A 12,839-nucleotide genomic window follows, 5' to 3' on the forward strand; every position below is an offset into this window, starting at 1 on the left:
CGATCAGTCAGGAGAAGATGGAGTCCCAGTGGAACTGATGCATAGTTTGTATCTAAGCATCAGAACACTTACTTGAACATAGGTAGGGGTTTTTGTAGAGAAACCACAATGGTTCAAGGGAGAACACTAGATTTGGTTATGAGTAAACTGATGACTCAAGGATTTTCTTTAGGCTAGACAATAGGAGCTGATCACTCTTGGCTATGGGTGGTGTTTTCTTCCAGGGAGCTCACAATGCAACTAGGCCGCTTCAGTATTTTGGATATCAATCAAGGATTCATTACTAGAATTGGTCTGATAACTGCTCAGCTGGGCATAGGTTTATTAACATCTGGAGCAGAGATTCCCATGATGCAGTGCTTCCCTGCTTTTCTGGTCCCAGAGTTCACTGCGGTTCTCTGTTCTTCATTCCGTATGCTAATCCCTGTCCTATCTTTCATGCAGATGAGGCTAGGGGAGTTATCTCTGCTCTCCATTCTGTATGCAAATGGAGATGTCTTAATCGTGTCACCCTTGTCAGGAGGGGTCTAGGTGTGTCTCCCAATGCCCTTCACTGCTCTCTGCAAGCCTTTTCTATTATTGGTCTTGGTTCAAGCAGAGACCGGCGAGGGGGAGCAGGGTGTCCCTCATGAGTCAGAGAGGCCAGACACTGCGCCCTGGTTCCCCAAAAACACAGAGCTGACTGGTATCAGTGGAGAAAGTAAATAAGGAAGTGTTATTTACATATAACACATGAACTAGGGGTCACTAATAGAAATTAATAGGCAGCAGGTTTAAAACAAATAAAAGGAAGTGTTTCTTCACACAATGCACAGTCAACCTGTGCAACTCCTTGCCAGAGGATGTTATGGAGGCCAAGACTACAACAGGGTTCTAAAAAGAACTAGATAAATTCATGGAGGCTAGGTCTATCAATGGCTATTAGCCAGGATGGGCAAGGATAGTATCCCTAGCCTCTGTTTGCCAGAAGCTGGGAATGGGCAACAGGGAATGGATCACTTGATGATTACCTATTCTGTTCATTCCCTATGGGGCACCTGGCATTGGCTACTGTTGGAAGACAGGATAATGGGCTAGATGGACCTTTGTTTTGACCCAGTATGGCTGTTCTTATGTTGACCATTTTGGAGGAGATGGAGGAGCTCTGTGACCCTGCCGATTATTGGGGAGAGCCCATGCCTCTGCTTGCACTCCCTTGTGCACTCCCCTGTTTGAGTTTATCCTTCAGCCCTCTACTCACTTGAGCTGATTTCAGATTAACTGTAGGATTAGACCTGTTGATTCTGTTTACATCATATTTTTGTGCTTTTTCTAAAGTGCAATGTATTTTTACAGTGTCCTTGTTAACCCTTAAATTTAACCTTTTTTTTATTTAAGTAGACGGCTGTTTGAATAGCATCAATTTGCCAGTTACGAATTCAATTTTACCTTTAAAAATTTACAGGCTGTTTCTAGAATTCTGCAGAGAAACTGCAAGTGTGAAGTGTTATATTTGAACAATGGCAGTGAATGAGAGTGTTGACATCCTGAACTCCGCTTACCTGGCAGTGGAATACATCGACTCTTTCTTGCCTGACAATCCACTGCAGCAACCATTTAAAAATGCTTGGAACTATATGCTGGACAATTACACCAAGTTCCAGATTGCAACATGGGGATCACTCATAGTTCATGAACTTTCCTACTTTTTGCTCTGTCTACCTGGATTTATATTTCAGTTTATACCTTATATGCAAAAGTATAAAATTCAGCAGGTAAGACAAAGAATTGTGAATTCACAGGTTTCTGGTTGCTTTGATATTCTAACTTCGTATTTTACAAGTGGTCAGGAATCTTAGAATGTAGAAACATCTGTTCTTGATATGCTCATCTATATATTTTATGGGAGACTCACACACCTCACTTCCACCTCTACAAAGCCCCAGGTTATTGGGTTTAGTAATGGAACTCCTTCAGCTTTGTGGGAGGGGGAGGGATCCATTGCTCTCAAAGTGAATGCAAAGGACAACTTTGCAACATAGCCTCTTCAATCACTGTTCCATTACATAGATTGGAATAGAGGTTACATGCCTCTGTGTGGAAGATTTGGGCTCTTGGCTAAGTGTAATTCTGGATCCTGTAGTCCAGTGATACTCAGACTTCAGTGGTCCAGGAGCCAAAATAGCGATCAACATTACCCAAAAGAGCCACAGTAGTGTACATTGTTTCATTTACTATAGAACTGTAGTGTATATAGATTTAAACAGTATGACAGAGGAAATATTTCGTTTTTATATGTAAAGTGTGTATATATAGTCTCATAGCAAATAAGTTAATAACTTAGTGCAAGTTGATAACTTAATTGGTAATAACAGTAAAAGCATCCTGATTGGCTAATAACTTTAATATGATGTGCTGCAAAGAACTGCAGGAGACCTATTAAAAAGCCATTTGCGTACCTCAGTCTAAATATCACTGCTGTAAACCTCTCCCCTCCCCTGTCCCTAGTACTCCTGTATGTTGGCTTGTTAGGTGCCAAGATGGGGGCCACACATCTGGCCTTCCCTGTGGGACATCTCCACCCACATCCCATTGAAGGAGCAATGCAAAGTTTCTATAATACAGAAAACATTGAGCAAGCTGTCCACATCTGAGTGAATTTCATTCCATAATAGGTAATCTGCCCATCCAATGCAACCTGGTGATTGTTTTCCCCACTTGCCTGATTTACATGTTCATATTAAGTACTGGATTTAAAATCAAGCTTATTCTAAAACAGTGAGTGTTGAAAAATTCTTGTGAAACTTAAGTATATAAATGCTTAAGTAATTTGGTTTGGAAAATATTAAGTAAATATAGATGTCATAGCTGTGACTGTTAAATGGGATGATCTATCCAACGCATCCTTGCAACAGACTTTAATCCCCAGCTTCTTTGTACCTTTGCACTCGTCTAAGTGTGTGTGTGTGTGTGTGTGTGTGTGTGTGTGTGTGTGTGTGTATAAGCTCTATCCCTTTTCTGTTTGATCCACCCCCACACTCATTCTCCAGCAAAACCGGGGATCTCTTTTATGTGGTTTAGGAATTTTCGCAGTCCTTAAATTGGTGGGATGCTAAATTTTAAGTGGTTTTTTTTTCTCTCCCCTGTCTCCAAGTTAATGTAGTGATAGAGTTAAATAGATTGACTTAGGTCGCTGTTCATCTCCGTCAGTTTTCACTTGGTTGGTACTGTGATGTCCTCCTGCTAGCTCTCCAGTGGCCCATAATCTTCCAGGGTAGACAAGACCTGATTTGTTTTTTCTTTCTTTTAGAAAGGTAAAAAGAATTATAGGAAACCCCACTTTTTCAGGCTTTTGCTTCTTGTTTATACTTTTTTCAGGTCACATAATTAACACATCAGTCTGTTCATTTGCTCCTCTTTCTTTATAATGTGACGAGTTGACTTAAACCCACTAAAAGAGTGAAAATCACCTAAGGATCCACTTCATCCTAACTTACTGCATATGTACCTAAAAAATGTGGTTGCATGTTAGGTAACAAATGTGACCACCTAAGATTTTACAATTGTCACTGTTATGCACACACAGACTACTTAGAACTATTTGGTGGTCAGAACTTTCTCCAAAAGCACAGGCCTCTACTACTGAGCAAAGGAAAATATTTATCAGCTTTTAGCAGTATAGTATGTATCAAACACAGTTGAACAGGTCTATCCAGTAGAGACCAGTGGTAGACCTAAAGACTAGCTAGCTCCTTACAGCACTACATGTCTGTAATACTAAAGCATAGCTTGGCAAAGTAGAAAATTCAGTGAATGCTTTTTTTCTCTTTTGTAGCTTCAAGTCAAATTTTCAGAATTACTTTTTCTGTATTTCTGCAATGATATTGCATAGTAGGACTGATGATTGGAAATTTCTTTTTCCTAGGATAAACCAGAAACATGGGAGAAGCAGTGGAAGTGTTTAAAAACGCTTCTCTTCAATCACTTCTGTATTCAGCTTCCTCTGATATGTGGTACCTACTATTTCACAGAGTACTTCAATATCCCTTATGACTGGGAAAGGATGCCAAGATGGTAGGTAGAAACTGTTGAAATGTTTTGTACTTCTGTTCCAACTGTCTGTTGGAAGAGCAGATGACGGTAGCTGTGAAATGTTCCCAGCTGCTAGGGAACTTGGTGTGCTGCACAGTCATGTGATTATTTTGAATGAATGTGTAGTTCAGGGCTTTGGAGCGGAGCCCGGAGCTGGAGCGCGGAACAGTGGAGCTGCAGGTTTTTGCCTGGAGCTGGAGCGGAGCCGGAGCACAGAAAATCTTGACTGCTCCACTGCTCCAGTTTTTTTCCATTTTCAATCCAAAATGAATGATATTTAGCAAGAAAGTCCTAAAGGTGCCAAAAAGTTTCAGATTGTATAACAATTGATATTAACATCTACTTTATGTAATATGTCAGTTATTCTCACTTCGGCTGAAATCAAGATTTAATGTACAGATACAAAATTACAGAGTTTTTTGGAGATATGTTTTATTAAAGAATCAGATAATTATTAGACATCCGGCAACACTGCAGACTGCTCCCACCCTTGTGCCAAGGTTAGGTGAGTACGTACTCACGTAGATTAGTTACATTAGTATGGGTTGATCAACGAGACACGCTGAGTGCTGCGATTACGGAAAAGTGTGATGCAAGATGCAACATTTAACATATCACAAACAGGTATATTGCAAAAAAAATGTTTTTGTTTATTGATATATTAAGATATCACAAGAGATGTTAACCACTTAAGCTCATTTCTCACACGGGCTCCCGTTACCGGTTCATTTGTACATGCTACCGTATCACTCTGGTGGACTTATTTTATATGTCATCTGTTCAACAGTCTTTTGGTAGCGTTGTTTTGTAATTTTAAATTTACTGAAAAAGTCGCATGCAGCAGGCATATAAATATATAGTAAACATTTTTGCATAAATTAGGAGTGATTTTTGTGTTATATCCAGAGTGATTGGAAAATGTCCAACACAACTTTGGGGGTGAATCCTTAGGTCATTTTAAGAAAACACATTTCTGTGAACACGGGTCCTAAAATTCTTCCTAAGGGAGCTACAGTCTCTTCAAGGAGGTGATGAAAAGTTAATTTCTGATTAATATCTCAAAAACGCTTTAATATAAAGTAATGAAATTATGTCTGTGTCTTAGCGTTTAGTATGTGCTACCATATTACATTATCTAAAATTATTTAAACCATAGGCGTCCTGAACTGGCGATTGGTCACTTTTTATTTCATATTTCAAGAAAAACTTGTCATCGACTGCCCCTGGCTATGAGCAGTAATATTATGTTCCATAATAAGTGAATAATATTTGGTTATTTATTACATTTAAAATTTATGGTTCCAAAGTTGAAAAATAATAAGTAAAATTGTTTGTATCATTCTAAGCAGATTAAAAATTTTAAACAGTTTTCTCAAAACGGTTAATTATACAAAATAAATTAAGAGTACCATTTTAATGCATGTTTTAGCATTAAATCATATTCCAGGGTAGTATCTGTTAAATAGTCAAAGATTTAAAAGATATTAAATAAAATTGGCCCAGTCCCCCCCAGTTCACGACGCCTGTAGTTTAAATAATTTTATTTGAATGATGTTGTCTGATAGAACGTTGGAAATAAACTTTAACGGAAAGCGGATTCAAATTGCAAGCACAGTCCTTTTAGTAAAGAGAGCAAATTTTCGGAACATGTTTTTCCTTCATCAGGCTGGAAACATTATACAAGATAGAACCTGTTATTTGCTCTATCTTGTATAATCTATTCAGGCTGATGAAGCAAAAACATATTTCCGAAAATTTGCTCTCTTTACTAAAAGGACTGTGCTTGCAATTTGAATCCGCTTTCCCGTTAAACTTTATTTTCAACCTTGTAACGTGTAGCCTCATTACTTCCCAACAATTAATGTTGTAGAACAGCAATAGCACATACTAACGCTATAGCACATACCAAATTTCATTGATATTTCTATATTAAAGCATTTTTGAAATATTAATTAAAAATATTTTTACCACAAAATTTCATAAGAAAAACTCTTACAATTTATAAATAATTTATATTGTGTATATTAAAAATACTTCTTACCTCATTAAAACGGCAAGAAACGTTAAAATATACTTTAATAATAATTTTGTGTAAAAAGAAAATGCGATCGAATTTATTTTGGATTTTCAGGACAAAAATGAAGTACCTTAAGTGGCTAAGATATCACAAGCAGGTACATTATAAAAAAAATTTAATGCTTTTGTTCATTGCTTTTCGAAGATCATAACGAAACATTTGGATGAGGTAGCAGCACAAGAAGATTTGGCCATGCCTTCAACTAAAAAATCAAATCAGCCCCCCATGATTGATAGCTGATTTATGGAAAAGGATCTCAATGACATCTTTACTTTTGAATTTGAAAAGCCCGAATTCGGGCTTTTGGGAAAAGCAAAGAAGAAATTGGCAACGTGCAAGGTGGAAAAGGAAGTGAATGGCGAGCTCAAACCATGTAGCTTCAAGACAAGTGAAGCAAGTGCCGTGAAAAGTTTCAACCTTTGGCGGCATGTAAAACGTAACCATCCTGAAAACTATGCGGCTCTGGTTACAAAAAAGGACCAGGAAGATGAGGCAAAACAGAAAGCTGACGCGGCTAAACAACGTTCATCTGGCTCTTTGAAAACTCCAGGAGAAAAGATTTTTTTTGCGGAGCTTCATCTGAAAAGAAACCCAAAATTAAGCAAACAAAACTTGACTCATATTTGAAGTCCTCAAAGGTTACAGTCACCATGGATGCCAATACTTTCCGTGCAGGGCTGATGGAAATGGTTTGCTTGAGTTCAACACCGCTCACTACCTTCAGGCTAGGATTCCAAAAAATTGCAGTTGAAATGGGTTGGCACCTTGGCGTTTCAACGGGGCACGATGCGGTTAGTCATTTAATTGTCAGCACAGCTGAATCTGGTCGCAAAGAGCTCAAGAAAGCTTTGGAGCAAAAATTGTGCTACCTGAAAATGGATGCGGCAACCCGGGGAAACAGAAATTTCCTTGCAATCAGTGCTCAGTACTACGAAGAAGGAAAAGATAAAGCTGTGGTAAAAACCTTGGACATAATCGACACTGAAGGGCGTCACAATTCTTCGTACGTGAAAAGTCAAGTAAAAGCTATTTTAGAAAAAATTGGGATCAGTGAAATGCAAGTGCTGAGCATCTGCGTTGACAATGCAGCAAACATGTCGTGCGCCGTCAAATTTCAGCGAGGACAACGAAACCATTTCTACCTCTGAAAGCAGGGATGTGGACAGGACTGAAGCTATTTTGCCTGATGAAGGAACTAAAGGAATGGATGAAATCAAACTCAACATGGATGTTGCTGCGCAATGGGTTGATGACCCTAGCCTCATACTTCCAACATGGCTTCAAGAGGATGACTCAAAAGTCCAACTGATGAGGTGTAGTATTCACACTCTTCCGTTGGCAATCTGGGATGGACTGAACAAAGAACATCCGAAGAAATTTCTGGCAAAATTCAACAAGTTGTTGTCAAACTACAAACCCCAAGTATTCAAAGTGTTCTGCTTGATCTACATGGGGTAACTCAATCATTGGATACTGTGACTCGCTGGGGTTCAACATTTGCGATGATTGATCGGCTTCTCATTTTTCAATCTTACTGTGAACAAGTGGCTGCTGCTGGAACAAGAGAACTCAAGTTAACAAAAGCTGAATGGGACGAAGTGAAGAACCTGCGAGATCTCTTGGCAAAACCAAACCAAACAACCGTGAATCTTCAAGCTGCCAATGTAACCCCGGGAGTTTTAATGAAGGAATGGCAAAAAATGTCAAAATTCTTGCAAGAAAATGGTGGACAAATTGCAGAAAGAATTCTATCCTCCATGCAGAAACACGAAGAGAAGCTTTTTGACAATATTCATTTCCGTGCTGGAGTTTGTTGATCCATGGTATTGAATTCTTCTTACCTCAAGGGAAATACCAAAGGCAAAGGAAGGGCTCCTTGATATTGCTCGACGACTCGAAAAACAAAATCTATTGCTACATTTGAATTCGGCGAAAGAAGTTGAAGAAAACGAAACACAACAAAAGGAGTCAACAACAATCGAATTTGTGGCTTCGGAAAGTTCGCATCCTTCAGAAATAGGCTGTTCTCAAACTTCTGTCTCCACTCTGAACTTGTTTGAGCTTCCATCCCTGAGACGTCTTCAACCATCATGGAGATAATTCAAGCATCAATTCTTCAGAAGATGATGACTTCAAAAAGGAATTGGATAAACAAGAAAGACGCCGGCGAGTTTCTGCGATTCATAATTGTAATGAAGCATTATTCGAGAGAAACTTTCGGGAAGATTGTGAGGCGATGGAGTCTATTGGTAGGCTAAAAGTTAAGTCTGTTTTTGAGGCCATTCACAGCTACCCACACTGCACTCAGGCTGCCTGTAGAATTGCTTTGAGCATGCCAACAACTCAAGCTAGTGTAGAGCGACTGTTTTCGGCTTTAAAGTTAATTTTAAATGATTTGCGGCAGGCTATGAATGACGACTTGATTGCTGCAATAATTTTTTTACAGAATGAATTATGAAATGATTCTAGTTTGTATCATTGTTGATGACATTTAAATTGTTTTAAAAGTCGGAATAAAAATCTTTTCAAAATTACAGTATGCACTTTTTTTATTTAATTAAAAATTAATTTGAGTCAGAGCGCGGAGCGGAGTCAGAGTGGAGCTGGAGCAGTCACTATTGGTGCTGGAGCTGAGCAATTCAAAAATTTGATTGCTCCAAATCCCTGGTGTAGTTCATAGACCCAATCCTGTTCTCACTGAAGTTTATCCCATTGCAATAATGGGACCAGGCTAGGGTCCTATATTTGATATTGTGCCTAATGCCTGCAACGTTGTTCAAATCCTGGAGTGATAGGATTTGAAAAACTAAATCCAAAAAGGGATACAGTGTGGCTGGAAGTTAAGACACCATCTGTGGGCTCATGAGCACCCTTGTATATGCAAGTGTAGCGGGGTGAACACCCGCTCCAACCCTGAAGGGGTTGGAAGAGCCCTGCAGAGGGCTGGGGCTGTGTAAAGGGGCAAAACCCTGGCTGTTTGGGGAAGTGGCTGCAGTTGGGGCCACGCCCCAAACTGAGCCACTCAGCCTTATAAGAAGGCCAGGGTAGCCAGAGCTGAGGAGTCTCCCTCTGACAGGAGAGAGAGACAGGCCTGGCTGCAGGGAGCTCACCCGGGGACCTAGAGTGAGGCAGGGCTGGGGAAAGGCCTTGGGGGCTGGGAAGCCCTAGGCCAGCAACTCCCCAGGGTGCAGGGCCTGGTCCTAGGCCCAAATAGGTATTGGGGTTGCAGAGGGGCAACCTGAGGGTGGGTAAAGGCAGCCAGTCCAAACCCCTTGTTGCCTGTGATGATTGGCTGATAGACTGCAGTCTGCCCCAGGGCGCGGGGGCTAGATGGTGACTGGCAGTAGCCACGACTGAGGCGACATTGGGATAGGGGGTGGGGTTTCCCCTGGGTGGGGAGACCCAGGGAGAGAGTGGGGTACTGCCAGGGGGGCAGCACCCAAGCCAAGGGCACTGGGGTCCGGGAGGGACACGGGGCCAACGACAGGCAGGACACCTGGCCTGCAGAGGGCGCTCCGGATGCTGGTGAGCTAATTCCCGAGACAACCAGTAGGAGGCGCTGCAGGGGTGAGTCCACGCTTGATTACAGCAAGTATCTAATGCTTTTTGAGCCATCTGGCTCACTTCCAGAAATAACATGATGAAGCACTACCCACATACTGCATTATGTACCTTAGGAAGAGACTGTATCATGTGCACACACTTCTGTCTGCAAACCAATACATTTTAAAATCGCAACCCTTATGTTTTTTAAGTGCTTCTTTTCCTAGTTTTAGTGTCAGGAGAAATATTACATACAGTAATTTTATTTATCTATAATTACAATTTCTTGCTGGGTACTAAATTATCTCCTTTCTAGTGCTAATGCTGCTTTATCTTTCTTTATATACAGATGTGTGAGAGAGAGCACACGCACGTGTCAACAGCCAAACTAAGAAGTTTGCTGTATTGCACGTTAACTCATTTAACAGCTCTTTTGTTGATCTGCTACTGACAAATTCCACTGAGTATAGTACTTAAAATTGTACATATATATTATGTTAGTGAAGAAATATATGTACAATTTTAGGTACTATATTCAGTGGTATTTGTTAGTAGTAGATCAATAAAAGAGCTGTTAATGTGCAGTGTGAGCACATGAATATGCTGTTATCTGGTTGTTAAAACTATTTAAAGTTAAATGTACATACCAAGTTTCCAGAACCTCTCTCTGCACATACATCCTGGAGAAAGAATGGTGTGTTCCTTAATAAAAGTTTCTGGATTTGGCCTGATAGCAAAGAAAAGTACTGTTTCTTTCATATATTTTAATCTTGCTATAGCTAACAATTTTTATTTTATTTTTTATTTATTTTTTTAAAAGGTACATGCTGCTTGCCCAGTGTTTTGGATGTGCAGTGATTGAGGATGCCTGGCACTATTTCCTGCATAGACTCTTGCATCACAAGAGAATATACAAGTACATCCATAAAGTTCATCATGAGTTCGTAGTACGTACTACTTTAATGATTTCAACCTTATGAGTTTATTGTAAGCCTCCTGGTTATATTAAAAACTGTATTAATAAAGCATATTTAGATAGATCTTGCGTCCATTTGGAAATAGGGAGAACAGCCAATCTTACAAAATATTTTTACACCTAGCTTGTTTTTTCTTATATCAATTAAACACAGTTACAAATACTGGGGTAAACCACTGCTAGGTGGTTTCCATAACTATTAAATTAACCCAAATATCATAGATCTAATGGAACGTGTCTTGTAACAACTTTCTCTTCTCTCCCTTTCACTCAAATGGCAGCCGCATTCTAATACCTACCTTATATCATCTGACTGCTAGGATGGTGACTGTCTACTATAATCTTAGTGAAATTTATAGCAGGTTAAAAATCTTCTAACAAATGTGATTGTCAAACTGACAGTGTGCCATTAAGTACAACAAATGAATAATCAAGTAATTTTATAATTACTATGCCATAATCTTTATTGTACTCTATTATAAACTTTCAGCTAAGATTTCTATAGCTGCAAGGTTGGTTTGGGCAATTAACATTCTAAATATAGTCACTTTAATTGTTTGTCTTGTAAAGTCCTAAAAAGTCCCTTATAATAAATAGCAGTAGGGCAGCAAAAAGCCCTATTCACTCTTAAGGATTGATTTTAAAAAAAAAATCATTCCAAAAGTAGTCTTAAAAAATTCAAGTTGACAGTGTTCTTTTAAAACTGTTTTTAGTGTTGTATTTACCGAACTTAGATGTGGTGAATTACTATATTTTATATATAATTCTCATTTTGTAAGGATGTTTCAGGACTATCAACCAGGTCCACAGGTTACCTTATGAACCTAGCAAACAGACAACCACTGCTTGGTGTAGCAGACAATAGCCACTTGTGAACTCCAGGTTTAAATCCAAGGAACTGGTTTATTTCAGCATCGGTACAGAATGCTACACCCAGTGATTAGATAGGGATGATAGCCAATGAATTGGTTGCATCTACACAAACACAAGGCTGTACATAAACAAGGCAAATGCTTAAGTCTCAGTGCATTTTTGTGTACCCAGGATGGCATCCTACTTTTATCAACACGCTATTCTGATTTGTTATATAATAATTTATGACCAAATATGAAATTCTGCATTACACAATAGATTATATAACCTTTATCTACTTATTAGCAATAACAAACCTATTAATATTATTATTTGAGAGGGACTTTAGAGACTTTCCTTTTTTATCCTTATTATATCTGGCAGGTCTACTGTACCCAAACATGGGACAGTCCAAAAACTGAACAGGATATCTAGTAAGCCAAAAAGGCTCTGTTTGCACTTCTTATTTCCAAAAAGGTTATTCAGAGGTCTTATTAACTGCACTAGGCCAACAATTCTACTGCTTATATGCTACTATCTAATATGTGATGTATATGATCCATTAAATACTCTTAGGCCCTTACCATCTTACCTGTGGTAAGATCACCTAATCGCTGTTTCACTTCCTTACTTTAGACCTCGTTGGTCCCTAAGGGACAAAAAGGGGTCCCACGCTCTTCATTTGAGAACTGCTTTGATTTTACTTTATTGATTCTGGTTGGCAGTCAAATTACTGTTTTGATCTAGCAATACATTATAAATAATGTTGTTAATATTACAAGATACAAATTTTTATAAACTCATGTATGTGTTCCTGTGTTGTGGAAGGTATTTAAAAATGTTAAGGCTTTTACAAAAACTTGCTGTAATTGCCCTAATGAGATCATTTGATTTACTACAAATTTCTGGTTCAGGGAAGTTGATAATGGACAGGGAAATGGGGAAATACGTGTCCTACCATTTGCAACTAATATATAGAAATGACAAGCTTTCTTTTATTTATTTGCAAGGTTGTCATCACCATAGTACTGTAGTGACTCAAAATCATCAGTGGTTTTTGTCCTTCCCACTGAGGTAGGGGAACACTCCTAGGAAACTGAAGCACTTGATCATGTGCCCCCTTGGGCAAATCACTTATAGCCAGTGGATGAACCAGGGATTGAACCCCGGTCTCTTGAGTGCCCTGTCCGCAAGACCATCCTAGTTACAGTTACCTCTATTCTAAACTGGTCTGACTCTTGAGTGTGTTGGCATACTATTGTCTGTATATATTTGGTTTTTTTTTTTTTTTTTTTTTTTTTTTTTTTTTTTTTTTTTTTT

General features: G+C 39.0%; 1 protein-coding gene across 1 annotated transcript in view; it reads left to right on the plus strand.

Annotated features, from left to right (window-relative positions):
• Window positions 1-1,442: 1,442 nt before the first annotated feature.
• MSMO1 (methylsterol monooxygenase 1) overlaps window positions 1,443-12,839 on the plus strand; it is a 14,411-nt gene continuing 3,014 nt past the window's right edge. Inside the window, exons 1-3 of the mRNA XM_029910697.1 lie at window positions 1,443-1,754; window positions 3,905-4,053; window positions 10,512-10,638. Coding sequence (XP_029766557.1) covers window positions 1,500-1,754; window positions 3,905-4,053; window positions 10,512-10,638 — 531 coding nt within the window. The 5' untranslated portion in view covers window positions 1,443-1,499. The remainder of the gene's footprint in view (window positions 1,755-3,904; window positions 4,054-10,511; window positions 10,639-12,839) is intronic.

Source organism: Terrapene carolina, unplaced genomic scaffold (assembly GCF_002925995.2).
Source record: "Terrapene carolina triunguis isolate 2854851 unplaced genomic scaffold, T_m_triunguis-2.0 Scaffold66, whole genome shotgun sequence".
Taxonomy (NCBI): Eukaryota; Metazoa; Chordata; order Testudines; family Emydidae; genus Terrapene; species Terrapene triunguis.